At 44.8% G+C, this 27,124-nt stretch overlaps 2 protein-coding genes across 5 annotated transcripts in view; both read left to right on the top strand.

Annotated features, from left to right (window-relative positions):
• mboat2a (membrane bound O-acyltransferase domain containing 2a) overlaps nt 1-19,349 on the top strand; it is a 49,353-nt gene extending 30,004 nt beyond the window's left edge. The window contains exons 5-13 of the mRNA XM_080011737.1: nt 1,367-1,422; nt 5,420-5,474; nt 6,964-7,150; nt 10,033-10,225; nt 11,120-11,223; nt 11,320-11,384; nt 11,761-11,893; nt 15,245-15,396; nt 16,407-19,349. Of these exons, the coding sequence (XP_079867863.1) occupies nt 1,367-1,422; nt 5,420-5,474; nt 6,964-7,150; nt 10,033-10,225; nt 11,120-11,223; nt 11,320-11,384; nt 11,761-11,893; nt 15,245-15,396; nt 16,407-16,590 (1,129 nt within the window). The 3' untranslated portion in view covers nt 16,591-19,349. The remainder of the gene's footprint in view (nt 1-1,366; nt 1,423-5,419; nt 5,475-6,963; nt 7,151-10,032; nt 10,226-11,119; nt 11,224-11,319; nt 11,385-11,760; nt 11,894-15,244; nt 15,397-16,406) is intronic.
• Nucleotides 19,350-20,344: 995 nt separating this feature from the next.
• Nucleotides 20,345-27,124, top strand: part of kidins220a (kinase D-interacting substrate 220a) — a 59,579-nt gene continuing 52,799 nt past the window's right edge. For 3 of the 4 annotated variants that reach the window (XM_080012885.1, XM_080012884.1, XM_080012882.1), the window contains exon 1: nt 20,345-20,485. The gene's annotated coding sequence lies outside the window, so the exon portion shown is untranslated. Of the gene's footprint in view, nt 20,486-20,656; nt 20,741-27,124 lie in introns of those variants that run through there. The other variant, XM_080012883.1, reaches the window with a different exon arrangement.

Below are 27,124 nucleotides of genomic sequence, written 5' to 3'. Positions count from 1 at the left end.
TGTGAAATGCTGTTTACTAGTGAGTAAACAAGCTTAAATTGTAATATGTTTCTAATTGTATTCTCCCGTTTACTAAGCACCGAAATGCAAGTGTGCCATTTGCAGAGTTGAAATGATAACCGATGAAACGATACGACAACTTATATTAATTCATTAATAACGATGAATAAGGCTCAGGAGACATCCGGGCTGGATAAGTAGTGTTCTGCGTTTACGCTGACCGGTCCCTCAATCTCACCATTTATTACCCCAGAGGCACCAAAGCGGCAATAAATCACTATTTTTAGGAGAGAGAACCACAAAATGGGCTGGTTAAATGAAATAATGCTCAGCGGTTCAGAGCAACCAGTTCTGGTGATGGGGAAGTAAAGACTTGATAAATGTTTTTAAGGTATTTAAACACCTGGCAGCACCGTTCACACCAGAGAGGCTCTCTGGGACAAGCTATGGAACCTTCTCTTTAGTGCATTTAAACAAGGCCAACATCCTAAAATCGATGTGTCCAAGCCTAATAACCGGAGCCTGTGTAGCAGCTCAGTTGTGTCCACAGGGGAGCAAAAGTGAAAAACTACACTTTCAAGGGTCTGGTGCCTATTTTTGCCAGACTGTCAGACAGTCCGAGAGGGGGTGTCCAGCAGTTGCTAAGCAACGCTGCCTAAGCATCACGCCGCTTCTCTCAGCACCGAGCTTCCACTGTTTATTCCTCCGTAATGTTTCCATTAAAATGTCAAATCCCATCGTTTGAGATGTTACCAAGACACATAATCAGTGCACGGTCATAATGGTGCACTATGCAGTACACTATGCACTACTTCCCTTCAATTTAAAATGTTGTTGGCTCTCCAACACTGAGCTCACGGACGTTTTTTGCTGCTTTGAGCTTATTTGAATCTGCTGACGCGGGTGCGTTGCAAAAGCAAAGCTGCGTGGAACTCCACCAAGGGTTTTGCATGGCGAGCAAACGCTTGAGCGCGATGCTCGTTCCTCGGCTCCTCGGCTCTGATGAACAATTTAAGAGTTTCCACAACAGGAAGGAGGGCAATGTGGTTGAGTGCTTCTCACGGACTGCGTCCAAGTCCAAAGAAGGACTTTCACTCTTTTTTTTTTCCCCAACTGTTATTCTGAACAGAATGAACTGCCTGTTGAACAAACAGTGTCAAAGGAAGGTTTGGTATTTGATGTTTTTTGGAGGCTTTAGAAGCTTCAGTTTCTCTTTGAAGGTTAAGAAACAATCAGATTGTCCAAATCTTTTCCTAAGGCGATGGGGATGGACTTTTTTATTTTTTAGTTTTATGAACAGAGCTGACTGAAAAGCGTTTGAAGTTCAGGATGTTCACGTGACCTTTCTCTTGTGTTCTCTGCTTAGGCCCATGATGGTCATCACACAAAAGATCACCAGCTTGGCATTTGAAATCCATGATGGTAAGAAAAGTCAGTCTGAGCATGTTGTGTTGAGAAAGGGGTATCCCAAATACAAAAAAAGTTCAGTTCAGAGAGTGACATCAGTAGTCCCCAACGTTCAAGATTCAAGAGGTTATTTGACACATACATATACATACGGTCATACATATATGCAGTAAATGTCATGACACCCGGTGATGAAACACAATAAGCTCTATAAGCTCTAAAAATACTAAAATGTGCGTAACCGACATGAGGTGCGCGCGCAGGCGGCCGCAAGGGGCGGTGTCACAATCGCGATTCTGGGTTCTATGATTTTATACTAGAATTATTTTTTTCTGTGTTGTATTAAATATACATTTAAATCCTCCTAAATGCAACTTACCTTAACTTACTTCCAGTACCTACCTCACAGAGTAGAAGTCCACACACTGATATTGTACTCTATTGTCATGATGTATGTCTTGAAATATCTAATAGTGACAGACAGTCAGATAGATAGACAGATAGACAGATAGACAGATAGATAGACAGACAGGCAGACAGACGGACAGACAGACAGACAGACAGACAGACAGACAGACAGACAGACAGACAGACAGACAGACAGACAGACAGACAGACAGACAGACAGACAGACAGACAGACAGACAGACAGACAGACAGACAGACAGACAGACAGACAGACAGACAGACAGATAGATACTGTAAATAGATACTGTAGATAGATACTGTAGACAGACAGATAGATAGACAGATAGATAGACAGATTGACAGTTAGATAGACAGACAGACATACAGACAGATAGAGATAGATAGATAGCTAGATAGATAGACAGACAGACAGACAGACAGACAGACAGACAGACAGACAGACAGACAGACAGACAGACAGACAGACAGACAGACAGATAGATAGATAGAGAGGGAGAGATAGAGGGAGAGATAGAGAGAGGGAGAGACAGACAGACAGACAGACAGACAGATAGACAGACAGATAGATACTGTAAATAGATACTGTAGATAGATACTGTAGACAGACAGATAGATAGACAGATAGATAGACAGATTGACAGTTACATTTACATTTACATTTACATTTAGTCATTTGGCAGACGCTTTTATCCAAAGCGACTTACAAGGGAGAATAACATTCAGCTACATTGCGACAGAGATTAGTGTAACAACAACATTGGTGTAACAATAAATACTGCAAGGTGGTGCTAAGTAATTGTAGATTAGGACAGGAGGTACTCACTGAAGAGCTGGGTCTTCAGGTGCTTCTTAAAGACAGAGAGGGAGGTCCCCGCTCTGGTCATTTTTGGCAGCTCGTTCCACCAACGTGGAACTACAAATGAGAATAGCCTGGATTGCCGTGGCTGTATGGCCGGCAGAGCCAGGCGACGCTCATTTGACGAGCGCAGCATCCGGGGGGCAACATGTGCTCTTACAAGAGCATTTAAGTAGGCGGGAGCATTCCCAACAATCACTCTGTAGGCCAGCATAAGAGACTTGAACTTGATGCGGGCGGCTACAGGTAACCAGTGGAGCTCGATGAGCAGCGGAGTGACATGTGCCCTCTTTGGCTGGTTGAACACCAGTCGCGCCGCCGCATTCTGTATCATCAGTTAGATAGACAGACAGACATACAGACAGATAGAGATAGATAGATAGCTAGATAGACAGACAGACAGACAGACAGACAGACAGACAGATAGATAGATAGAGAGGGAGAGATAGAGAGAGGGAGAGACAGACAGACAGACAGACAGATAGATAGTGATGGTTAATTTTAACGTGGAACTGGACAGCTGGACTGAAGAGACAAAAACAGTGATTAGAAGATGAGTATTTATTATGTACTAGTACAAAGTTTTAAGAACATGCACCGGGGGTCTGTTCTGGGAGAGAGAGAGAGAGAGAGAGAGAGCGCGAGAGAGAGAGAGAGAGAGAGAGCGCGAGAGAGAGAGAGAGAGAGGGAGGCGGAGAGATGGGGGAGAGAGAGAGAGAGAGAGAGTGAGAGAGTGAGAGATGGGGGAGAGAGAGAGAGAGAGAGAGAGAGAGAGAGAGAGAGAGAGAGAGAGAGAGAGAGAGAGAGAGAAAGAGAGAGAGAGAGAGATGGGGGTGAGAGAGCAAATGAGCGCGATCTCTGGGTAGCTCTTGTCCAATGACATTTGGACATTTGGACATTGTTCCATAGGTCTTGCAGGTAGATGTGGGTTTTGGGGGATTGCTCAGCGCAAGTGATGGAAGATGTTTCTCGTGTTGTGAGCCCTCAAGTTCCAGGAGTTTGAGCCTCAGTCCTCTGGGTCGCAAGTGGCCTCTTTCAAGAGGAAAGCATGACATTTGAAATTTCTCTGCGTCACCTCCCCCCAAATTAGCACTACAACATAATTGGACTTGAAATACCAAGTGACAAACCGTGAGCTGGTCTTCATGTCAGGGGGGGGCGAGTGAAATGTCACTGAACGCTTGAGACGACCAGTCAGGCTGAAGTGAAACTCCAGAGCGGCTCTTTCCTTGGCCCTCCGGCTGAGTCGTGGCGGCGGCAATGCACCTTGAAGACCACAACATTTGGGGATCCATTTGAAGTCTCCGCAGACGTGTCGGCGGATGTCCTGCAAGAACCCCGAACACCGAGACGCCTTACTAAGCCATGGAAAAAACCTGAGAAGAGAGTTGTTGACACCGAGGTAAAAAACAAAAAAGAAAAAGTGGATAATGAGAGGACCTCGTCCCTTTCATCCCTTTAGGAAATCCTGCTAACGACCTACGCACGCGTGTGTGTGCGCGCGCGCGTAGCATTTGTCTCACCGTTGCTCTGGTTAGTATTGGCTCTTATTCCCTCCTCACTGATGAGAAACCAAGACTTTAATCCTCCGTCCTCAGGAGACTTGTCTCACCCTCACGTCTACCTGCGCTGGTGGCTGGGGAGCCCCCTCCCGCCGCCAAACAAAAGCACCCGAGAGCTGCTGCGCCGATCGGCATGGCATCCAAGGGGGTTTCCGCGATACGCCGTCAGACGACGGTGAAGACGGGAACTTTCACTCATCATTAAGAGTCCTTGGAATAAAGGACCGGTCCAGTCCTGGAACGTCCTGGATCGACCAGTTTGAATGAGTCGATGCACCCGCCCTCCTTCCCGCCGAGCGTCACTCTCTCACTCTGGCCTCTCCTCTTTTTGTCCTGTATTCTTGTCTCCGTCTTTGGGATCTGTTTTTGCCGCCACCGTTGGTTATAAATGACTTCAAAGTCCTTCCATGACGCTCTCTTGCCCAGCGATGCGAAACCAACGGGACGATTTTGCGGATCGAGTTTGATTTAATGGATACCGTACGGAGCACATGGGTTTATTGTTGTTGTGCATTTTGGGTGTCATGATAGTAAAACCCAAGGCTCAAATAAGAAAATAATTTTTCTGAGGAACGCTTGTTCTTACCCTGTTCTTAATTTATTCCATGCTTTGAATAATTGTATTATTCTTCTTTATGAAATGCATTTTGCTTTCCTTGCTTTGCTTTTATTGTCACTATCTAAAGGCCTTTTAATGTAAAACACTTTGTTACATGTCACGTATGTTACATGTCACATCTCACGTGTTTAAGTTACATGTCGTGTATGAAAGGTGCTATACAAATAAATGTTACTATTATTATGATCATATTATATTATTATATTATTATCATTATTATTATTTACTATTATGTGTATGCTTTCCCCCTATGCTGTAATTAAAATGGCATATAATGGTGTAGAATGGTCTTTTTTATGGTACATTTAATGGTAATTTCATTAATGAAACTCAATTTCCAGTTCTACTGTATCTGGGATGTGTTTGGTAAAGTGGCCGGTCTCTCTCTCTCTCTCTCTCTCTCTCTCTCTCTCTCTCTTGCTCTCTCTCTCTCTCTCTCTCTCTCTCTCTCTCTCTCTCTCTCTCTCTCTCTCTCTCTCTCTCTCTCTCTCTCTCTCTCTCTCTCTCTCTCTCTCTCTCTCTCTCTCTCTCTCTCTCTCTCTCCAGGTTTGGCCAAGCGAGAGGACCAGCTCAGCCCCAGTCAGAAATACCTAGCTGTCAGGTATGTGACTCAGGTATGTTTTTTACTACATCAGACGGTGGTTTTAACTTCTTAAAAAAGGTCTCCATCTGAAATGTAAGGGCCGTGTGAGCGTTTTTGCATTTGGCCTCGGGTTTAGTCCAGAGCTGCATTTGCTTTCAATGAAGGCGATGCCATTATCATCCCACTCACATTGTGTTGGGCGCCGGGCACAAGGTCATTCCCTGAACGATCTAACCTGGGTACTTGCGAACTGAGCAATGAGCAGTGAACTTTGCACTTTCAACTTTGGGCGCCTCTGTGAGCAAACAGCGACGAGGGAGGAGAGCAAACACCGTCACCACCAGGCGGAAGAGACAGAGACCGTATCGGTCTTGACAACTCTCCCTCATCGTGTCACACGTTCGTAGCGTAGGATTGTTTGAGCGAGGAACTATCCCCCCTCCCCCCATGCAGCGACAGGTTCAACACAATTTGCCCAAGCCCTCACGACGTCTTGGGAAACCGAGCCGGGGCCCTTGTGGCGGCCGCAGAGGAGGCACAGAGGCGGCAATGGCGGCGAGTGCGCGGGCCCAGCTCGGCCGCTCCCTGAAACGCGCTCCTGCAGCTTCCGTTTGGCGTCGAAGCGGGGGAGACATTGTGTTCTTCAGAGCCGCCCCGGCGGCTCCGGCTCCGGCGACTACAATGAGCCGCAGGATGGCCTCCTCCTCGCAAAACAAACCCTCAAACCGCTCGGCACGCCAGCGTCGTGGCTGCTCTCTCGTGTTTCTCATAAAGTGGAGCTCAACAGAACGGGACGCGCTGGGAACAACCTTTCTTGCCGTTTTCAAATCAGCTTTTTGTGTCATTGCCGCCGGGTGTACGCGACAGGACTCTCGCTAGAATTTTCGAGTCCCCGACAAATTTACGCAAGATCTTAAGAGAATCATAAAGAAAATCTCTTTGTCTTATTACTGAAGGCAGGCGAGACTTCCAAAAGACATTGAGAAGGCGGACAGGATCTGAGACGGATTGACAATTTCGAACCAATCTGATCTCTCCTCTCAGGAGTCCAGACTAGTCTGGGACTCATTGGAGGATGAACATCAGGTTGGTTTGATAGCGAGACACTTAACCCCCTAACTGCTCCTCTATACGGCAGCCCACTGCTCCTGGATACGTCAGCTAGTAGGATGGGTGAATGCAGAGAAATTGCAAATTTCCCCGTTGTGGGACTGATAAGGGTATAAAATATATTTTTTAATCTATTTCTTTTATTGTATTTAATATTATATAATAAAATTAATTAAATGAATTAAAAAATATATTTTCAGTCTTGGGTTTCGACTATTATAGTGTGAGCATGAACCCTAAGACCCTCGTCCTTGTTTAAATCCCACAGTTTGTGCACTCCAAGGATGCAAAAAAAAAAGTCTTCAAGTGTGTGTCGGCCACTGTAACCTTTGAGCTACAACACACTTCTCATTTCTCGGTATTTGCTAACCGCCGCCTCTTTTCTGCCGCCCCGCAGGCGGATGCCCAGCCTGCTGGAGTACCTGAGCTACAACTGCAACTTCATGGGCATCCTGGCGGGCCCCACCTGCTCCTACAACGACTACATGGCCTTCATCGAGGGCACCAGCTACCAGCCCCGCCACGCCGACAACGCCAACGGCCACGAGAACGGGAAGTACAGGCAGAGCGAGCCCTCGCCCAAGGTACTCGTAGAGCCAGAGCCGAATGACTGCGTAATGGTTGCCGCCGTCTGAGCAGATCGCGGTCTTTTTTGTCGAGCCGGAGGAAGCACGCGTTCCCGACCAGATTTCCATGGAGTTTTAAGCTCACGTTAGAAATTTCTCAACGCACGGAATGTGAAACTGGGTGACTTTCCATAGGTCGGTGTTACGTTCACGACCCTTAACGGCTATAAAAGTGTTTTCCGCACTAGGCAGAGCAGAAATGTTGTTGTTACAGGTTTTGTTTTGCCATTTTATGAGAGAATCAGGCAGAAAAAAAGAAGACAAATCAAATCGGCCATCGCAAATTTAATTCTACGACAATTAATTGACGCCGCCCGACGACAAAACAGAGGCGCGACATTACGCCGGAGTCCAACGAATCATTTTGACAGAAATCTTTAGGCACAAACTGCAGAACAGGGAGGCCTCGTCAGTTGATTGGATGAGCCTATATTATTATTTTTCCATTTCAGGTGACATTTCAAAGTCCCGAGTAATCAAAGTTTTCGACGTCAACATTTCGGTAATAACGGCTCGGGAACGAGTAGGCTCAGGGAAAAAAGGCTCCGGAGAGGCTCGTTTCCACACAGGCGGGCGAACCGCCCCGAGAGTAATTGAATGAATCCAATTTTCCTTTAAGTGCATGACTGGTTATTGGATTAAGCAACAATAACAATAATAACGGGTAAAATAAAGAAAAAAAAGAGAGAGTGTCCCGGTAAGACGGGTGCGCTGCATTTCGCGGGATAATTTGTTTTATTATCTCCGCGATAAAGACGCAAATTTAATCTGGTGGATCTCTCGACTGAGTCGCTCAGGGGGTCTTCAGCATAAGCATCAGTAATTAAAATCATGCTGAGGATTTGATTGTTTTTTTTTTTTTTTTTTTTTTTCCATCTCTAACAAAGACAAGAAAGAGAAACAGACGTTCATACATTCAGTACGAGAGGACGCCGCTGGAGGAAAACTCTGGTGTCTTAAAAAGCGAAACCTTATTTTTTTGATCGTCGGGGCTCGACCGGCGAGATTCAGTTGACTTCGCTGTGGAGGGAGTAACTGTCGTGCGATTGGGTGATTGGGCGAGGCCCCCGTTGATTGAAGGTTGAGAAGGGCTTTTAAAAAGTTTGGTTGTTGATTTGAGTTTGAGCTGGAAAACGACCACGACGCTCATCATAATACATTCATGGTTATTGTTTTCCAAGTCATATTTAGAACAGCAGACCATGCCCATTGTGTTCTTGCTTTAATACACTATCAAAATAAACATGAACACTCTCTCTCTCTCTCTCTCTCTTCTCTCTCTCTCCTCTATCTCTCCCGTCTATCTCTGTCCCATCTATCGCGTTCCTATCTCTCCCCTCTATCTCTGTCCTATCTCTATCTCGCTCCTCTCTCTCCACTCTATCCCTCTCCTCTATCTCTCCCTCTATCTCTGTCCTAACTCTATCTCGCTCCTCTCTCTCTCCTCTATCTGTCTCCTCTCTCTCTCCTCTATCTCTCCCCTCTATCTCTGTCCTATCTCTATCTCGCTCCTCTATCTCTTTCCTCTATCTCTCCCCTCTATCTCTCTCCTCTATCTCTCTCCTCTATCTCTGTCCTATCTCTATCTCTCTCTCCTCTATCTCTGTCCTATCTCTCCCTCTATCTCGCTCCTCTCTCCTCTCTATCTCTGTCCTATCTCTATCTCGTTCCTATCTCTCTCCTCTATCTCTGTCCTCTCTATCTCGCTCCTCTCTCTCTCCCCTATCTCTCCTCTATCTCTCCCCTCTATCTCTGTCCTATCTCGCTCTCTCCCCTCTCTCTCCTCTATCTCTGTCCTATCTCTATCTCTCTCTCCTCTATCTCTGTCCTATCTCTCCCTCTATCTCGCTCCTCTCTCCTCTCTATCTCTGTCCTATCTCTATCTCGCTCCTCTCTCTCTCCCCTATCTCTCCTCTATCTCTCCCCTCTATCTCTGTCCTATCTCGCTCTCTCCCCTCTCTCTCCTCTATCTCTGTCCTATCTATATCTCTCTCCTCTATCTCTCCCCTCTATCTCTGTCCTATCTATATCTCTCTCCTCTATCTCTCCCTCTATCTCTGTCCTCTCTCTGTCTCTCTCCTCTCTCTCTCTATCTCTCCTCTCTCTCCTCTCTCTCTCTTCTATCTCTCCTCTCTCTCCTCTCTCTCTCTTCTATCTCTCTCTCTCTCTCTCTCTCTCTCTCTCTCTCTCTCTCTCTCTCTCTCTCTCCTCTCCCTTCAATATCTGTCCTCTCTCTGTCCTCTCTCTCCTCTATCTGTCTCTTGTATCTCTCTACTCTCTCTCCTCTATCTCTCCGCTCTCTCTCCTCTATCCCTGTCTCCTGTATCGCTCTACTCTATATATCTCTCCTCTCTCTCTCTCCTCTATCTCTCCCTCTATCGCTGTTCTCTCTCTCTCTCCTATATCTCTGTCTCCTCTCTCTCTCATCTATCTCTGTCTGCTGTATCTCTCCTCTCTCTCTCCTCTTTATCTCGCCCCTCTATCTCTGTTCTCTCTCTCTCATCTATCGCTGTCTGCTATATCTCTCCTCTCTCGCTCTCTATCTCTGTTCTCTCTCTCCTCTATCTCTCTCTCCCTTCTCTCCTCTCTCTTGTCTCCTGTATCTCTACTCTATCTCTCTCTCTCTCTCCTCTATCTTTCTCTCTCCTCTACCTCTCCCTCTCTCCTCTCTCCCCTCTCCCTCTATCTATTTCCTCTCTCTGTCCTCTCCCCCCATCTCTCTCTCTCTCCTCCATCCCTCCCCTCTATTTCCTCTCTCTCTCTCTCTCTCTCTCTCTCTCTCTCTCTCCCCCCTCTCCCCTCTCTCTCGCTCTCCTCCCATCTCTCCCCTCCTCCCACAGATCAGCGTCATCTCCAAGCTGGCTTCCTGCGCCGTCTCTCTGGCCGTCTACCTGTCGCTGTGTCAAGTGATCCCTGTGGAGCGCTCCATCGACAGCGCCTTCGTTTCGTCCACTCCGTTCCACCTGCAGGTCGTCTATCTCTACGTGGCCATGTTGGCGCTCAGACCCAAGTACTACTTTGTGTGGACGCTGGGTGAGTCCACGCCCGCTCTCGCCGGCACCGCGCTGCCTCCCACGGAAGCAGCGCCCGCCACTAACCTCAACAAGTGTCGTTTCTGTTTTTGCTCCCAAGACAAAATGGTTGCCGGATTTTAATCATTTTATAGTATCGTTTATAATTATAGGCCACTCGTTTTCAGTGACTAAACATAGAAAGGTCACGTTTTTTTTTTGTTTGTTTTACAAATCGAAAGCGGTTGACAGCAATTGAATGTGGCCCCTATCTGGTTGCCAGAGGAAACTGGGCAAATGTTATTATCAAACCCTGCATAAAAATTACTAGTAGTACAAGTAAAAATACTAGTTCAACACACTCTCACCCAATTAAAATGATTGAAATCTCAGTTTCTTTCCTCTTTTTTGATACCCAGCAAAAAATATATACATAAAGTTTATATTTTTTCTTTGTATTCTTTGGCTTTTGACCTTTTACATGTTTGTCGACAGATTATTAATGAATGATTAACTCACGCAAACATAGTTGTAGTTGGAAATAGGGCTGGGTGACGATTCATGCGAATCCAGCTGAGGTCAAACTGCATTTTTTGGTCCACTGTCAAGTCTGTTGAGTAACTGCCCTGGGGGATTTCTCAGAATTTGGCCTCCTTTTCTCTTTTTTTTTTCTTTTTTTAAACCCATTCTTTATCCAGCGAAGGACAGTGGAGTCTGATGTGGCGCAGTCATAGATGATGCCGCAGCGCCGTCTAGTGACATCTTGATTCACTGCAGGACTCATTTTAAAGACGCCAAATGCCTGTTTGATTGTGTGTCTTTTGTCACTGTGACTCTGTGTCTCTGTATCGAAGCACATTGACGTAAATGAATAAATAGTTCATAAATGAATAGATTTATTCCTCCCTTTTTCAAGCTGACGCCATCAACAACGCAGCAGGGTTCGGCTTCAACGGCTACAACAAAGACGGCTCTCCCAGATGGGACCTTGTTTCAAACCTCAGAATTCTGGATATTGAGGTGCGGCTATTATTTAAAAGGCCCTTATGATGTCATACTTAAAGACCATGTGATAACAGCAGACTAATATTACAACCAACCTGGTTACCTTTTCAGTTTGCCACCAGTTTCAAGACGTTCCTGGACAACTGGAATATCCAGACGGCTCTCTGGCTAAAAAGGTATCAGCACAAATCACTCTGTATGCTAAATAAAACCCAAGTTTTGGGACGCTTGTTTGATAAATAATTGAACGAGAGCACGACATTTTAGTACGTTTTATGCCTCATGTAATTCCGAGATGAATGTGCCCTTGTCCTGACGTCTACAGCAGCTTTTCAATTACAATGATGCACCAAAACACCAACAATTTGGAAGAGATTTGTAATGCATGTAACCGTTTTCAAATCATGATGTTCTTTCCATGCATATTGGTAAAAAAAGGGATATTGATCTATTTCCATGCCAGCAACCTATATATATATATTTTTTTTTTTAAGTTACAATGCTTAAAACCTTCATTTCCCTCCCTGTATCCCCTGTGAATCATCTCCACAGAGTTTGCTACGAGCGCTGTCCCATCAACCCAACCGGTGCCACCTTCCTGCTGTCAGCCATTTGGCACGGCGTCTACCCCGGCTACTACCTGACCTTCCTAACCGGCGTCACCATGACGATGGCAGCACGGGCAGTGAGTCTATACTGTGTATATATATACATATATTTATATGTATTGATTCAACCTCTGCTCCCTTCAACACTTACCCTACAGATTCAGATTCACAAACATATTAAATCATATTTTATATCCTGTTCTGTTTTTACATTTCACTGAAACTATATTGTATATTTGTAAGCAGTTATTACTTTATTGTATATTTGTAAGCAGTTATTACTTAATTACTTATTTTATCTTGATCTCAGCGCTTATTCATTCATATTCCCGACTGAGCTGCTGTAATGCCTGAAAGAGTTTTATACGTGTACATATACATATACATACTACTCACAAAAAGTTAGGGATATTTGGCTTTCGGGTGAAATTTATGGAAAATGTAAAAAGTTCACGCTACAGTGATATTATATCATGAAAGATGTGCATTTAAGTAGAAGCATGCAATGGTGATTTCCTCATCTCAGACAATTTATTGAAACAAAAGCCAACAACAGTGGTGGCTATACGACAACAAAAAATGGCAATGTCTCAATAACTTGTCATGTGCCCTTGAGCATCAATTACAGCTTGACAACGATGTCTCATGCTGTTCACAAGTCGACTTATTGTCTGCTGAGGCATGGCCCCCCACTCTTCTTGAACGGCGGTCCTCATGTCACTGAGGTTCTGGTGTACAGAGTTACGAGCCTCTACACGGCGACTCAGCTGATCCCATAGGTTTTCTAAGGGATTCAGGTCTGGAGAAAGTGCAGGCCACTCCATTTGAGGTGCCCCAGTCTCCAGCAGCCGTTCCCTAATGATGCGACCTCCATGAGCTGGAGCATTGTCGTCCATGAAGATGAAATGAGGCCTGTGTTGTTCATGCAGGGGCACAATGACTGGATTAATGATGTTATTCAGGTAGTATGGGCTTGTCACTGTACCATTCACAAAGTGTAGGGCAGCTCTGTATTGACTAGACACACATGCCCACCCTGTAACACCACCACCACCAAAGGCTCGTCTGGTGACAACAGTGGCTGATGCATAGCGCTCTCCTTGACGTCTCCAACATCGTTGGCGGCCATCATTTCTGCTCAACCTGAATCGACTTTCATCAGAGAACAGCACTGAGGCCAACTGGTCCCTCATCCGGCGTAAGCGCTCCCTGGCCCGTGCAAGACGATGATGCCTGTGCCTGATGGTGTGGTCAGGTGCCCTTGCAGGTCGTCTAGCACGCAGACCACGCTGATGTCAACAGTTTTGAATGGTCTGACGTGACACTTGGGTGCCTCTCACCTCCCTTAAATGTGCCTGGAGTTGAGTGGCATTCATCATCCGGTTCCGCAGGGCACTGTTCACAATGAAGCGCTCATCAGTGTGGGATGTGGCCAAAGGACGTCCACTTCTATGCCTTTCTGTGACTCTTCCAGTCTCTGTATCTCTGTTGGAACCTGCTAATGACACTCTGTGACACTCTGAGCTCAGTGGCCACTTCCCTCTCAGAACATCCTGTTTGAAGCCTCGCAATGGTGAGGTACTGTTGATCAGTTGTTATGGTTCATCTTGGTCTCATGATGTCAAAATGTGAACAGCATGATGCAGAGGACTGTTTAAATACCAATTCTTATTGAACCAGGACATTTATTGGTCGATTCATGGATCAAACACCTGTTGTGAATTTTGCCATTCAGCTCCTTGTTAGAGAACAGCAAGTTGTGCAAAAAGTACTGAAACATTGAACAGTTGGACATGTGCATGTGAAGCCGAATATCCCTAACTTTTTGTGAGTAGTGTATACACATATGATAAACACAAATCTTTTGGGCTGGGCCCCCTGCCGGCTGGGCTCGAGTCCTGACGACTCGCGCCTGGTGGTTTCTGGCATGCTGCGACCTGGCGGGGCTGCGAAGAGCGCCGCTGGGTGCCTTCTGGGACCCCTAGGGGGCCGCTTGCTGTTGTAAGTGTGGGTTAGGGTGCGGGGAGCAGCTGTCAGCCACTGCTCCTGCTGCGCGACCTCTCTGCGGCGGGTGGCCCAGGTGCGGTGGTGGAGGGGTGGTGGAGGGCCCATATATCTTGCAGCCTGTTGGTGTCAGCGGGGGAGGCTAACATCCGGGTGCCCTGCGCTGAGCAAACTCTGCTATGTGGATGGGCGCTTGGGGCTCGCAGCCATGTAGGGCGTGTCGTTGGCTGTGGTGGGGCAGGACTCGCTCTTGCCCGGGGTGCAGGTGGGCATGGGGGTCCCGCTGGCTGTGTCTTGTGCCTGCTCATGGGGGTGGGTGTATGTGTGCCCCTCAGGGGTGCACGGTCTCCTTGTGTTCCCTGGGACTGGGTTATGCTCCTCAGGGCCGGGCGTGGGGCTTGCTCCGCGAGCGTCCGGCTTCTCTGGGGGGTCTTCTGTGGCTGCAGGCCGGGATTCTCGGGGCTTTCCTGCAGCCGTGGGGCGTCTATACGGCTCAGGGGGGGCTTCGGGGCCCTCTTTCCGCTGCTTGGAGGCGCCACAATATAATACCGACCTTATACACCAGAACCGATTGGGACAAGTTCTGTACACTCACCGGAGGACACACACACACACACACACACACACACACACACACACACATATAGGTCTCATGACAGGCACACATACACCACCAACACCACCTGCTTTAAACACAACCCAACACCCTCCTGGTTACATCCTTCTCATTTTCTCCCTCATTTACTGCCATAACTATGACAGGAAAAGGCCACGTGCCCAATTGCTGTTCCAGTTTTCCTGGACCTAATTAACTATTTAATTAATGGCGGCTCTGGACAATAAAAAACTGCTCTTTTCATCCTACAGGTCGTCCACAGGACAGAGTTATTGCAGCAGTTCTTGATGATTTAAGATTTAATAAAGAGTTGGATTGCAGGTTGAGAACTTGAACTCCACTTGCAGACTAACTCTGTCCTAGATGCAATGGCACAAATACTCTGTGTTGTATGCCCAGCATGCTGACAGCACAGGTTAAAAAATAAATTAAAAAAACAAAACTGTTTTAAATATAATTTTACATATTTACAATACAAGTAAAGTTATCCGGACCAAGTACAGGAGTGTAGACTGTGAATTCTGGGTAATATGACTCTTGTAAAAGCAGTAGAATGATAGAATGGTTTACACAATCCAGGACTCTCATAGAAATAGGTTTTTAAGACTACATGAAGACAAGACCATGTGAAAAAATAAGTTAAAATGTCGACAAGTTAAAGTTGCGGGAGACGGGATTTGAAAGAATCGGAATGTTGGATAAAAATTAGGATAATAAAGTAATAAAATAAAGTATGCCAGTAAAAAAAAAAAAATTATAGTGATTCTCCCATTTTAATCACTAATGTTCTAATTTTCTTTGCCTCCAGATAAGACACAACATCAGACCGCACTTCCTGGGCTCCGACAGGCACAAGCGCATCTATGACGTCATCACGTGGGCAGGGACTCAGGTGGCCATTAGTTACACGGTCGTACCATTTGTGCTCCTGGCCGTCGGACCCTCGATCAAGTTCTACAGGTAACACCAATGGCGTGAAGGAGAACGATCCCCCAGATCGTCATCTCCGTCTTACGTTTCCAGGCTGTTCAAACGTGGATGTTTCTGCCTTCACACGTTTCTCTTTCATATGAAAGTGGTTGAAATTACATTTTTTGAGTCATATATTTGGTCCCATATTTGTTTGCATAGAAATGAAATTGAAATTTAATTTTTAATGACCAGAGAGCACAAGTATGAATCTTATTATATCGTAATAGCTTGATAAATATTGGGTCTATCTAATGGATTCTGGAAACTCAAAATCAATCCTCCCAATTTAATTTAAGGTATTTTTTATTTGTTTGTGTTTTTCAAACGGCATACAAATGATAATACAATTTTACAATATATTTATCCGCCCTCCCTCACCCACCCCTATTGCATCATTGCTACATCTATGGCTTATAGTAATAGCATTGAAACAAAATGAGACTAGTATTAAAATTAACATTTGACAAATATAAAACAGAACTGAGAAAAATAACAATTAAAATAACAAACAATAAATTAGAATATAATAATAATAATAATAATGATAAAAATTGTGGGGGTGGTCAAGGGGTATTCATAGGGGTTAAAATCTTATTTTGCGATACGTGAACTTATTTATTTCGTTGTAAGAATCCGAAACTTGTCGCGTGAATTGAAAACTAAAACGCATGCCGGAGCCCCGCCCTAGCTTTTCGTGTGCAGAATCCAACTCTCCATAGGGATGCATGGACTTCGGCTTTGTTCTTGTCGTTTCTCGTGTTCGGTGTGAAGCCGCAAGCCACTTGCAGAGCGGCAAATCTTTTCCAATGTTAAACGACTACACAAGGTCTTTAACCCAGCGGGTTAAGAGAAAATGGATCCATCCATCTCGGTAGTATTAAAATCCTCAGCAATTTGCATCAGACTTGAAAAGTTCCCAAAACTAACTGAAATGTGTTTTTGCCGTCTCTCTCTCTCTCTCTCTCTCTCTCTCTCTCTTTCTCTCTCTCTCTCTCCAGGTCCTGGTACTGTTGCCTCCACTTGCTGTGTCTGCTGCTGGTTCTGGCGTTGCCCGTCAAACCCAGGCACCTGCGGCCCAGGGAGCCGAGTCCTCGCCTCCAGAGCGACGGCCTCCAGGCGCCGCACGCGGGCGGCCATGCCATCACCGACAACAACTGCAACCGGAAGGACAAAGCCACATGAGGCGGCGCGGGGGCCAGACGCCGTTCCTCCAGCAGCAGCAGCAGCAGCAGCAGCAGCAGCAGCAGAAACTGAACTGTTCTTACAAACGGCCACTGAGAAAGCTGAAGACAAAGAAGAAGAAGAAGAAGAAGACGTGCATGTCCGACCCCCTTGCAAAGAACCTTAAACTCATTGGGCTGGAAATCCTGAAAAAAAAAAAAAAAAAATAATAATAATAATAATAATGAAATAGACAAGAACGAGCCGCCGATACTTCCAGTAGCAAGGACGGGCTGCAGCCATGCTTCTGACACGGACGTACAGACGGACGGCGGAAAGGGCGAGAGAGAGCGAGAGAGAGAGAGAGAGAGAGAGAGAGAGAGAGAGAGAGAGAGAGAGAGAGCGATATTATATGATGACGAGACGAGGTGACGAAGCGAAGACGATTAAATGACACGAGTCGATATTTGGGAATGAATAAAGAGTTGAGTTCCAAGGTGCCTTAAACCCTCTATGTACTTGACTATTTGGTAAATCGTTTAAAAAAATCCGGAAACCCTCCAGCTGCGAGCGCCAAAATACAGCGACGCCGCTCCGGCGTCGGGGTGGAGGCCCCCGGTATATGGAGGGTTTTTGTCATGGTCTGGTTGTTATTACAAGCCTCTTGATATGAAAGGAAGCAGGAAGCGGAAAAAGGAAAAAACGTGTTTCGACAACAAAATACAATGTTGTGGCCCAGCTGCCAACTTCAAACAGGCCTTAGAATGCTCCCGATATTCTTTGATTTCTATGTCTATTTATCTGTGTGTGTGTGTGTGTGTGTGTGTGCGCGCGCGCGTGAATTCACCTTATAAATGTTCCTTTTATATTTAAATGTGTTAAAAGGCGGAAGCATAACGACGTTTGCAATGCAGTCAAAAAAAAACAAAAAAAACAAAACAACAAACCCTCCTGGGACGAGCTGCCGTTGCCTTTCACAGCGGAACCCAGCGAGCAGATCCCCTCGATGTAGCAGCAACACCCCGGATTAAAACGTCAGCGTATTTTGACCGTTTCATATCTTTTCTTCCCATTTTGGATAAAGCAGAGCCATCCATTCTACCTGTGTGTTACACAGGACGTCTATTTACTGAGCTGATTTGCATAACTTTGGCTTAACTTTGGCTTGTTGTTGTTCTTTCTCAATTCAACGTTGCTTCCCGTAGGACTTTCTGTGCGGTTCGATATTTTGCCTTTTGTGACGGGTATGTTTTCCAAAACCGATGAATTACTTTTTTTTCTTGTTTTTGTCAGTGTAATAATCTCATTATTTGCCTTTCATATCGTGCTAAAAGACGATTTTTACCACAAGGGACATGCACATACACTGTACTCGGGGGCGTCGCTCTAGAAACGCCCCCGGCAGCAATAATAATCACAAATTTGAACATTTGACGCTTCGCCGCGACTTTGAACTCTGTGTTGCACAGCTGCGTTCACTTCCCTTCGAGAGACGCGTTCGCCGTTTTGTACGGACGCCGCAGGCTCAAGCCCGCTTCACCCCGCATGCGTAATCGCCTGAGAGCAGTTCTCCGTTACGACATCAGCTGGACATTTATCATTTTCCTTGAACGACCGGCTAAAACTCCCGTTATATTGTGTTTGCCAAACTGTGAACAGAAAATATAAAATACACACAATTCATTTTGATAGAAAAAATCAATATCGATAGTGAATGTGAATGTAATTATTTTATAATACTTGGACTTATTGACTCAGTTTTAGGCCAAGTTCCAATTAACACTTGCCCAGCGTCACATCCGGTCACACTGTCGGGACAGAGTGAAGGGACGAGGGGAGTTCTGCTTTGCTCCCGTCGTTTTGTCATTTTAGGTGCGATGCAGGCTCTAGGGCGCTGGGCTGGGTTGTGCTTCCTGCCTCTGTGAAACAGCACGGAGGACGTGGGGGAGTTTTTAAAGTTGTTTCACCGCATTGGACACGAGACACTGATTCCCCCCTTTGTCACTGACCAAGTGACGTATGTGAGTGGACATGTGGTGCGGAGGCGTCTCGTGGTTGTCAGTAGTCTTCTTTTTTTCTTTACCAATCTCTGAACAGGAAATAGATGAGGGTCCTTTAAGCACAAATGATATACTACATTTAAAATGTGTACTTTTTTTTTATCGTTTAACATTATAAACACATTTACTTGAGTCGGCATTTGTGTAACGTAACAACGACGATGACAACGATGACACAGAATCTGAGGCGATTTTATTTATTTATTTTTTTAAACATGGACCAATGTTTTCCCTCCAAAAACAAGTCGAACTTACATCCTCCCTCCACACACGTGTTGATGTGCGTCCATGTCATTGTGAGATGTTTGTGTGGTTTACAGTACTCTTTCTATATTTGTAGCCAGAAACCCCGGGTGAACATTTGTTTGACTAAAAGAAAAGGGACGCCGCCCGACCGGGAACTAACACAGCAAACGTTGCACTGCATGGCCTCCCGAACCAGCAGACCAATGCAAACTGCTCCATACGTCCAAAGTGCCAAATCATAAATGGCACGTTATGTTTTATGTGTCCGTGTGTATGTGTGTGTGTGTGTGTGTGCGCGCGCGTGTGTGCGTGCGTGCGTGTGCGTGGGGCTGTGTCACTACTGTATATATGTGTAACAATTGTTATTTTTGTGTCAAGAGAGGAAAAAAATATGGAAATATTTGTATCGCAGTTGATTTTGAAAACAAATCTGATTTATGTGGTTGAATAAAGAGAAATTATTTTTAAACGCTATTTTCACAATTTGTACGTTTTTGTTTTTTTTTGTTGTTTTTCACAATACATTGTACCCTACAATGGAATTTATCCGAGCGCTATTTCGCAAAGATAATAGAGACTTTTGGCTTTTACTCCGCTACATTTCAAAAGAAATATCTATACTTTTTTTTACTTAATTACATTTGGAATATAATCGTGTTACTTTATAAAAAAACAAATCATATTTTTATATTTCAGAAGCAGTGTGGTTAAAATGCGCCACCTATTGGCCGGTGTGCGTAACAACAACACATGTACACGTACCTATCATTCAAGATCACTGGCGCAGTGAGTCCACTCCACTCCAAACGTCACTCCATGCATCCGCTCCAACCCCCTCAATGAAAGTCCACTCCTCAGCCCGCTCCGGGATCCGCTCCAACCCCTCCCAAGCAGCAAGTTGAACCAACCGCAAAAATGTGTTTTAATACGTTTCATTAAAAAAAAAAAAAATCCGAACGATAAAACAAAAAAAAATTAACAGGAAAATATTTTTCATAACATACACGTTACGCTACATTTATTTGTAAATGGTTTACAAAATTATATATTTGTGCATTTTTTTTTTAAACTTCTGCACTTACCTTAATACAGAGTTGTCTATTATAAAAAAAAAGATTGTTACTATTATTATTATTATTATTATTATTATTATTATTATTATTAATAATAATAATAATAATAATAATAATAATAATAATAATAATCCCCCGGGGGAAGTGGTTGATTTCTGATTTTGTGGTATTATTCAGGGTGGTATTAATTTATGGTCACGCTGACTTCTTTGTAGTGTCGTTGATTCGTGGTGTTTATCGTTGTAATAATTAGTCATTATTATTATTATTATTATTATTATTTTTAATTGATATACGTATTTCAACGCACCCACCGTAGCACGGGGGGAGGGGTGGGGCTTCAGGTTACTGTACCGTTCGCCCAGAGGGGAAAGTTCCACAGTAAACACACTTCCACGGTGAGAAAACATCACGCTCACGATCATGACGACACCCCCGCGTCGGCAGCAAGACAGGGGAGCAGCCCCGTGAACAGGGGTTTCTCACTTCTGTTTTTTTTAGGTTTTTTTTCTCTTCTACCCAATCCCCACGCAACAGGTACAGTTGTATTTTCCGTTCCAATTAGTTTGGGTCAAATCAACCGTACCGGGCGCTTTGACGTGGGCTAGCGGCTAGCATGTTAGCTGTCGTAAAGTTTAGCTTTCGCTAACGTTGAGATGACGCTTCCGGGTGACGTCAGAGGCGTGTGGCCACAGTTTTATTTATGTCGTGTTCTGTGCCGCGGTGCCCTGGCTGGAGGCCGCTCTATCGCTGACGTTGAAGTGAACAACTCTTACTCACTCGAATCAATTAGTACGTATGTATATTCACATTATACCCAAAACATAGAAACTTGTGTGTGTGTGTGTGTGTGTGTGTGTGTGTGTGTGTGTGTGTGTGTGTGTGCGTGCGTGCGTGCGTGCGTGCGCGTCTGCGTCTGTCGCAACCTCAGCTGCTTCTCCAGTGACCCAACGCTTGAAAGCACAAGAAATTCAATCTCCAGCAGTTTTCCACCCGCATGGCTGATGGAAAGGGACAAGTGCACGGATCTGTATCTCATTTTGACAACCAATATAATCAATAACAACAACCCATTTATTCATGCCTTAGATTCATGCAAGGTAAGCTAATCGTAATGATTGTAATTAATACACGATTCCTTCATTATAATTGTAAAATCAGATGCATTCGATCAGAAAATACATACATCGAATACTCTATCTACTACACTTTCCGTTCTGGGTCGTCAGTTTGGCATGGTCATTCATCAAGGACACATTTTCAACCTTATTTCTCTTTGACGTGTTAGTCTTCAGCTACGCCAAGCGTTTCTCACGTAACTCTCAAATAACTCTAAATACAGACACTTTCAATTGCTTCAAAGTAGTTTCGTGTAACAAAGGCAATGTTTTTTGTTGTTGTTGTTTTGTTTGTGTTTTTAGACGATGGGAACGGCAGATTCACAATGTGTCCCATGAAAAGTTGGCTTGGTACGCCACAATGTATTGTTTACCCTTCCTGTCGTTTGAAAAGTCCACTTGGTTGAGCATTTAAGTTTTCATTCACTCGATCCTAACTAGAATCGGGGCTGTTTGTGAAATGCAAAGGGTATTCATTTCATATTAGATGCCTTATGATTTGTTCTACCTGAATGTCAGCTTTCGTGGTTTCTCTCTCAAACCGAAGGCAGAGGGTGATGGCCTTATTATCATGCATGGATGGATGGATGGATGGATGGATGGATGGCCGGACGGACGGACCGATGGACGGATGGATGGATGGATGGACGGATGGATGGATGGATGGATGGACGGATGGATGCTTTATTCATCCCCGGAGGTTACAGCAGCTCACATGAGAACAAATAGGCTATAACAATAAAGCAATACAATTAGAAAATAGAACAAAGGCAATTCTCATCAAACCCAAAAAAGAAATAATTAACACATTATTTCTGTATAACCAATTCATATTCAAAATGTAAACAATCGTGATACCATTGATCATATTGAATATGTTAATCCTTTGGAAATGTCTTGCTCTATCCATCAAATTGAAACATCCTGAACGAGGCCAATGTCTCAATTATCTCTCCCCTTTTCCGCTTCATTCACCCACTGGCGCCCCTCCAGAGCCTCCAGCAAATGCTAATGTGGTCGTGTGTCTATTGTGTTGGAGCAAGATGGGTGTAGCCCGTCCCCTCATTTAATATTCAGCCCTGAGTCAAGGGGGATGCTGTGCTCGGAAGCTGAGTAGTGCTTGTTGATACTCACTATGCGAGCGTGAGGAAGGGATAAAGGTTGGAAGGGAAAACAGTATTTTAATAAGCAAAAACAATTTTGGGCTACACAAAGGTAAGAGGCTCTCTTTCTGCCAATGAGGGTGTTTTCTTCCATATTACTGCTGTCACCGTTTCCTGGCATGACTTTTTACTTCAGCTATAGGCGTTTTTATGTGTTTTTGTTTCTGGTTGCTGTATTTTTTTTTGTTGTAGATTGTGTGCTTTTTCTGCCTTATAATCAATTCTCAAGAGATACTATCCTAGAGTTTTTCTGGTGGGTTTTCCTCCGCTGTCTTATCCAGCCATTGTGCTGAAAGTGACTGCCTGGACACAGGAGTTGAAGAGGGTGTGTCAACAGTCTCCTATTGCTTCTATTGTAAACAAAGGATTTGGTCTCCATGCTTCTAACGACGACAGCCATCTGAAGGAAATAATATATTGACATCTATTGTTGGACATCTTTGAGTGATTGCGATTGAAAAGACAGTAAGGCAAATTTGCTATCAGCTTAACAGCCAAATTTGTTAAAATCTTTGATTGTCTTCGGTTTAGGTTCTGTGCTGGTAAAATGAACAGGATGTTGAGTGGTTTTAAAGCCAAAGCCATTGCGCCATGGCGCCATGCCGATTAGGATGGTTTTATGTTTTGGCAGATGGGAGTGCTAGACCTATGGCAGGACACAGGTCTGGCTCCAGAGCCAGACCTGATGAATAATGAATGGACTTTTTATTGATTGTCTGCATCCTCAGACAGAGCAAAGCCGCCATTGTACAGCTTGAGCACTGGGGTGATCTAATTATTTGACATGTGATGGTAAGAAGAGAACAAATCCTCAGATTGCTTCAAAAATGCAGATATTCTGATTGGAGTACCTGCCAGAAGTCCGACCTTTCACCTCAATCAGACTGCATTTCCCACAGGGGTAAATAACAGAAGGACAAAAAACAGAAGTTTTGTTTCCTTTTGAGGAATAAACCCATGACAACACTGGTGTTTCCGGTAACACTGGACATTTTTCAATGGGGGAGGGGGCACGGAGTTATGAAAAAAAAAAAAAAAGCAAAACAACGGTGGTGGCGGTGGGCAAGTAATGTAATTGGTGTACGCCCGACCACCGTGTCACACCGGTAACATTAATAACCATGGCAACCCTAGTCCGATCCCATCGAGCATCTGTGGGATGTGCTGGAACAAAAAGCACGATCCATGGGGGCCCCCCCTTCACAATTTACAGGACTTAAAGGATCTGCTGCTAACGTCTTGGTGCCAGATACCACAGGACACCTTCAGAGGTCTTGTGGAGTCCATGCCTGCACGGGTCACAGCTGTTGCTGTGCTGCTGGCGGCACAAGGGGGAGCTCCACAATATTAGCCGTTATTAGTGATGGTTTTAATGTGGCTGATCGGTGTACATATCTACAGATTCATTTTGTATCTATACTAGGCTTGGGCGATCGTGCAAAATTCCAATCACGAATGCTGGAGAGCAGAGAACATAGAACGTGATGTTATGTGGCAAATACAGTCTTCCCCTTTCGGAAGTGCAGGATTTATTATTTCGAAGTAAAGTATTTACACAAAAGCGTCCAGTTTTTACTAAGTTAAGTCCCAAAGCAACAGGGAGACTTGCGTCCCCGCTGTGGGGGGGGGGCACAGTTTTTTTGGAACAGTACAGAGCGGGACAGTCCCCTTAACTCAGTTGTGTTTATAAATGTAGTTTCATACATGTAGGAAAGGAAAATAAATAGATCTAAAATAAAAACACAGGCACAGGAGCCGGTGCGCACCGCTGTCTGGAAGAGAAACAAACAAACACTCCACTCCAATTCTCTGAATTAGGTTTACGTTTTTAATTTCCATCCAAGTAAGAAACTAAGTGTGATGTGGATGGGATGGTTTGAGCAGCCACACCTGACCTGGATCTAGGTGATTGGGTCAGGGTGGCTGCATACCAGTTGCTCATTGGTTGGGCCACCGAGCAGCGTGTTAAAACCCCCATCTCACACACACTTAGGATAGGAGTCATGACATGTTCCATCTGCTTCTGCCTAATTCCACCTAGCCGCCTCTCTGCAATGTCTACATCCCATAGTCTTCTGTGTCTCTGTGTCGGAGGGCCCTGGAAACGCCACTTGGGTGGCTTGTGGTGGGCAAAACTGCCACACTAAGGAAATAAAATAAATCTAAACCTTTCTCTATGAGATTATATTATATATTGCTATATTATAATCACAACCTTTGCATATTGAGCGGCAGGTACGTGCAGGGGGGGCCCTGCCCCATGGACCTCATGGTGCCCTTTTTTATCAGGCGTGTTTTCTTTGAGGTGTGAACGGGCATTGAGGTAGCAGATTGTCCGAGCAAGATACATTCATGAGGAACACCTCATAAACCTTGCACCCGATGAGACCCGATAACCAGTGGTTACCCAACAGCTCTGAGCGGAGAGGGGGAGAGCCTCCGCCCCCTTTCTCCCCCTCTCCCTCTCCTCTGCTCCAGTTTCAGAACACAGTAAACTGCACTTACACCGTTTCAATGCTCCGACTTTTCCTATTGGATATAAGACATAGAAAAAAACGTCTGTCATCAGTGTATAATGAGTCGCTTGCCGAGGGACGGAGTCGGTCGCCGATCGTAAATCTGCCCAAGCCTATTCTGTGCTAGCGATGTACAGATACCTATAGGGGCATCTGATGTAATACTGTGTTCATGCACTTGTAGCCTACTTTGCAAAGTGGTTCCACTGTAACTTGATGTAGCTGAGTTCCAGTTTTCCAGTTCCCAGTTTTATTTTTGGATCTCCGTCATAGTCCAGTCCAATTTTCCATGTGATCTTGATCACAGTCATAACCTGAAAATAACAAGCACACAGGTTTTTAAAGGTCACTACTTGTACTCCATTTTAACAAGTTATGAGGTCCCCAAAACATGTCATTTTTTTTTTTGCTGAAAATACCAGTCAGATTATGCATTCTAGCCATTCTAGCATGCCTCTACATTATACCCCTCTTTTTCAGTCCTTTTCTCAATGGGATGTTTCATTGTGTGTAGCTTTAAATGCAAATGAGCTGCTGCTCCCCACGCCCCACTAAGGCTACATGCTGGACGAGGTCATAGGTGAAACGGCTTCCGTGATTCACGGCAAGTCAGTAAAGAAACACTCTGGGAACATCACCACCCATTCTCTCATTTTACTCTCCCATTATTTATAAGAGTGTTGATAAGATGAAGTTCATCTTACAGACATTCAGCTAACAAACAAATACCGTAAACATTATTCTGGATCCTGCATCAAATAACGCTAGTAACTTTTCAACCCACAGCTTGAATTACCTTTCAAGACCTGAGTGGAGATACTACTAGGCTTCCCAAAAAAAAAGACTGGGTTGTCTTAATTCACAGTTTGTGTGTTAGTAGGCCCATCAGAGACCCAAATGTATCTGAACAAGCACTGAAAAAGTGAGTTTTTCACAAGTGGTGACCTTTAAAATCTGTGTTTCACTATTACTATTCAGGGGAACCCTATTGTTGTCGTTCAGATTTTTATTAGTCGTTTTAGAAGTAGTAGTTTTCTAGCCATTCCCTGGCTGAAAGTGCCTGCCACTCAGAGACCGTGGAACCCATAGACTCGAATGAATGAGAATTGTACCTGGAGGAGTTCACACACTCCGCGGTCCTGATCCACATCGGACCATATCTGTAGGAGGAGTTATGGATGTAGTGGAGCGCAGCTTTGTGACATCATCATCCAATTTGGTATATCTGCAGGGTATGACTCTGATGGGGCTTTTACATAGGATGCACTGCACTGCGTTCTAAACTCAATTGGTGTATATATTGGTTGCTCTGTGTGACCTATGCGAAGGTCTGTGGTGGCGCAAAAGTTGTGTGTTTACAAAAGGTGTGTGCTCTTGCCCAGGAAATCAAAAGTTAAGAAAGCTCCCCAAGTTTGTATTGGGTCGAGACGAGAGACAGCAGGAAGTGATGTTGCATTCCATGGGAATTCAGAAAACTGTAGCCGTTTCTCAATACCAAGTACGCAAAGTCTGGACTTGCGGGCTTGGTAGTTCAGACTTGGCAAATTCGACTCGGGAGTACAGACTCCCGGGGACGAGAGGACGCAGGACGGTCATTCTGCGAAATGCATTCTGGGATACTTGGCTGTCCCAAGTCCACACAAGTCACCACCGATGCATCCTCGATAAAATGGGCGGAGCAAGTCCACATCTGGGCATTTGGACTGGACTTGGCTTGATGCGTACTTTGAATTGTAACAGTACTTGGGCTGCGACTGATGACGTTTCACAAGTCCACAATAACACAAGTACAGACAAGAACGCAGATTGAGAAAGGGCCTTTAATTAAGTGTCGGTAGGAAGTGATGCTGCATTTCACAGGAACTTGGCAGAACTGTAATCTGTGTAGGTACAAAGTGATGCTGCATTCCAGGAGAACTGAGAAAACTGTAATTTGTGTCATTAGTCCCCAGCTCTATTATCTTTGTAAACCTGCCCCCTGCATGCGCTGTGAAATGTACAGTATGCAAGAGCTCCAGTAAGTGAACATACTGTATTATTTGTGGTTAATGGGGGGGTTTCTAGTTTACGTGCAGTAGTACGTTAGTTATCATTTTTTTCCTGTTTTTTTACAACTGTGGTATACCTTAAAACTATATAACGTTACATCACTAGTGCGTGGTGTAGACTCATCGTCGTGACAAACTGGGTGAGCCGATGCTGCGTTCGATGGAAACTCTGAAAGTTGTACTTGTTTTAGACGTAATGCTGTTGTAAAGTCAAGCGACAGCACGATTTGATGCGACGTTCCATTGGAACTCAAATATTTGTAATTGGTGTCGATAATGGACCCTGTGTATTGCTGCCTGCAGCTATATTTAGGGGAGCAGCCCGTAATGT

Source organism: Zeus faber, assembly GCF_960531495.2.
Source record: "Zeus faber genome assembly, chromosome: 13".
Classification (NCBI taxonomy): domain Eukaryota; kingdom Metazoa; phylum Chordata; class Actinopteri; order Zeiformes; family Zeidae; genus Zeus; species Zeus faber.
Note: the sequence above shows the minus strand (reverse complement) of the source record. Positions and strands in the feature narration are given on the sequence as shown.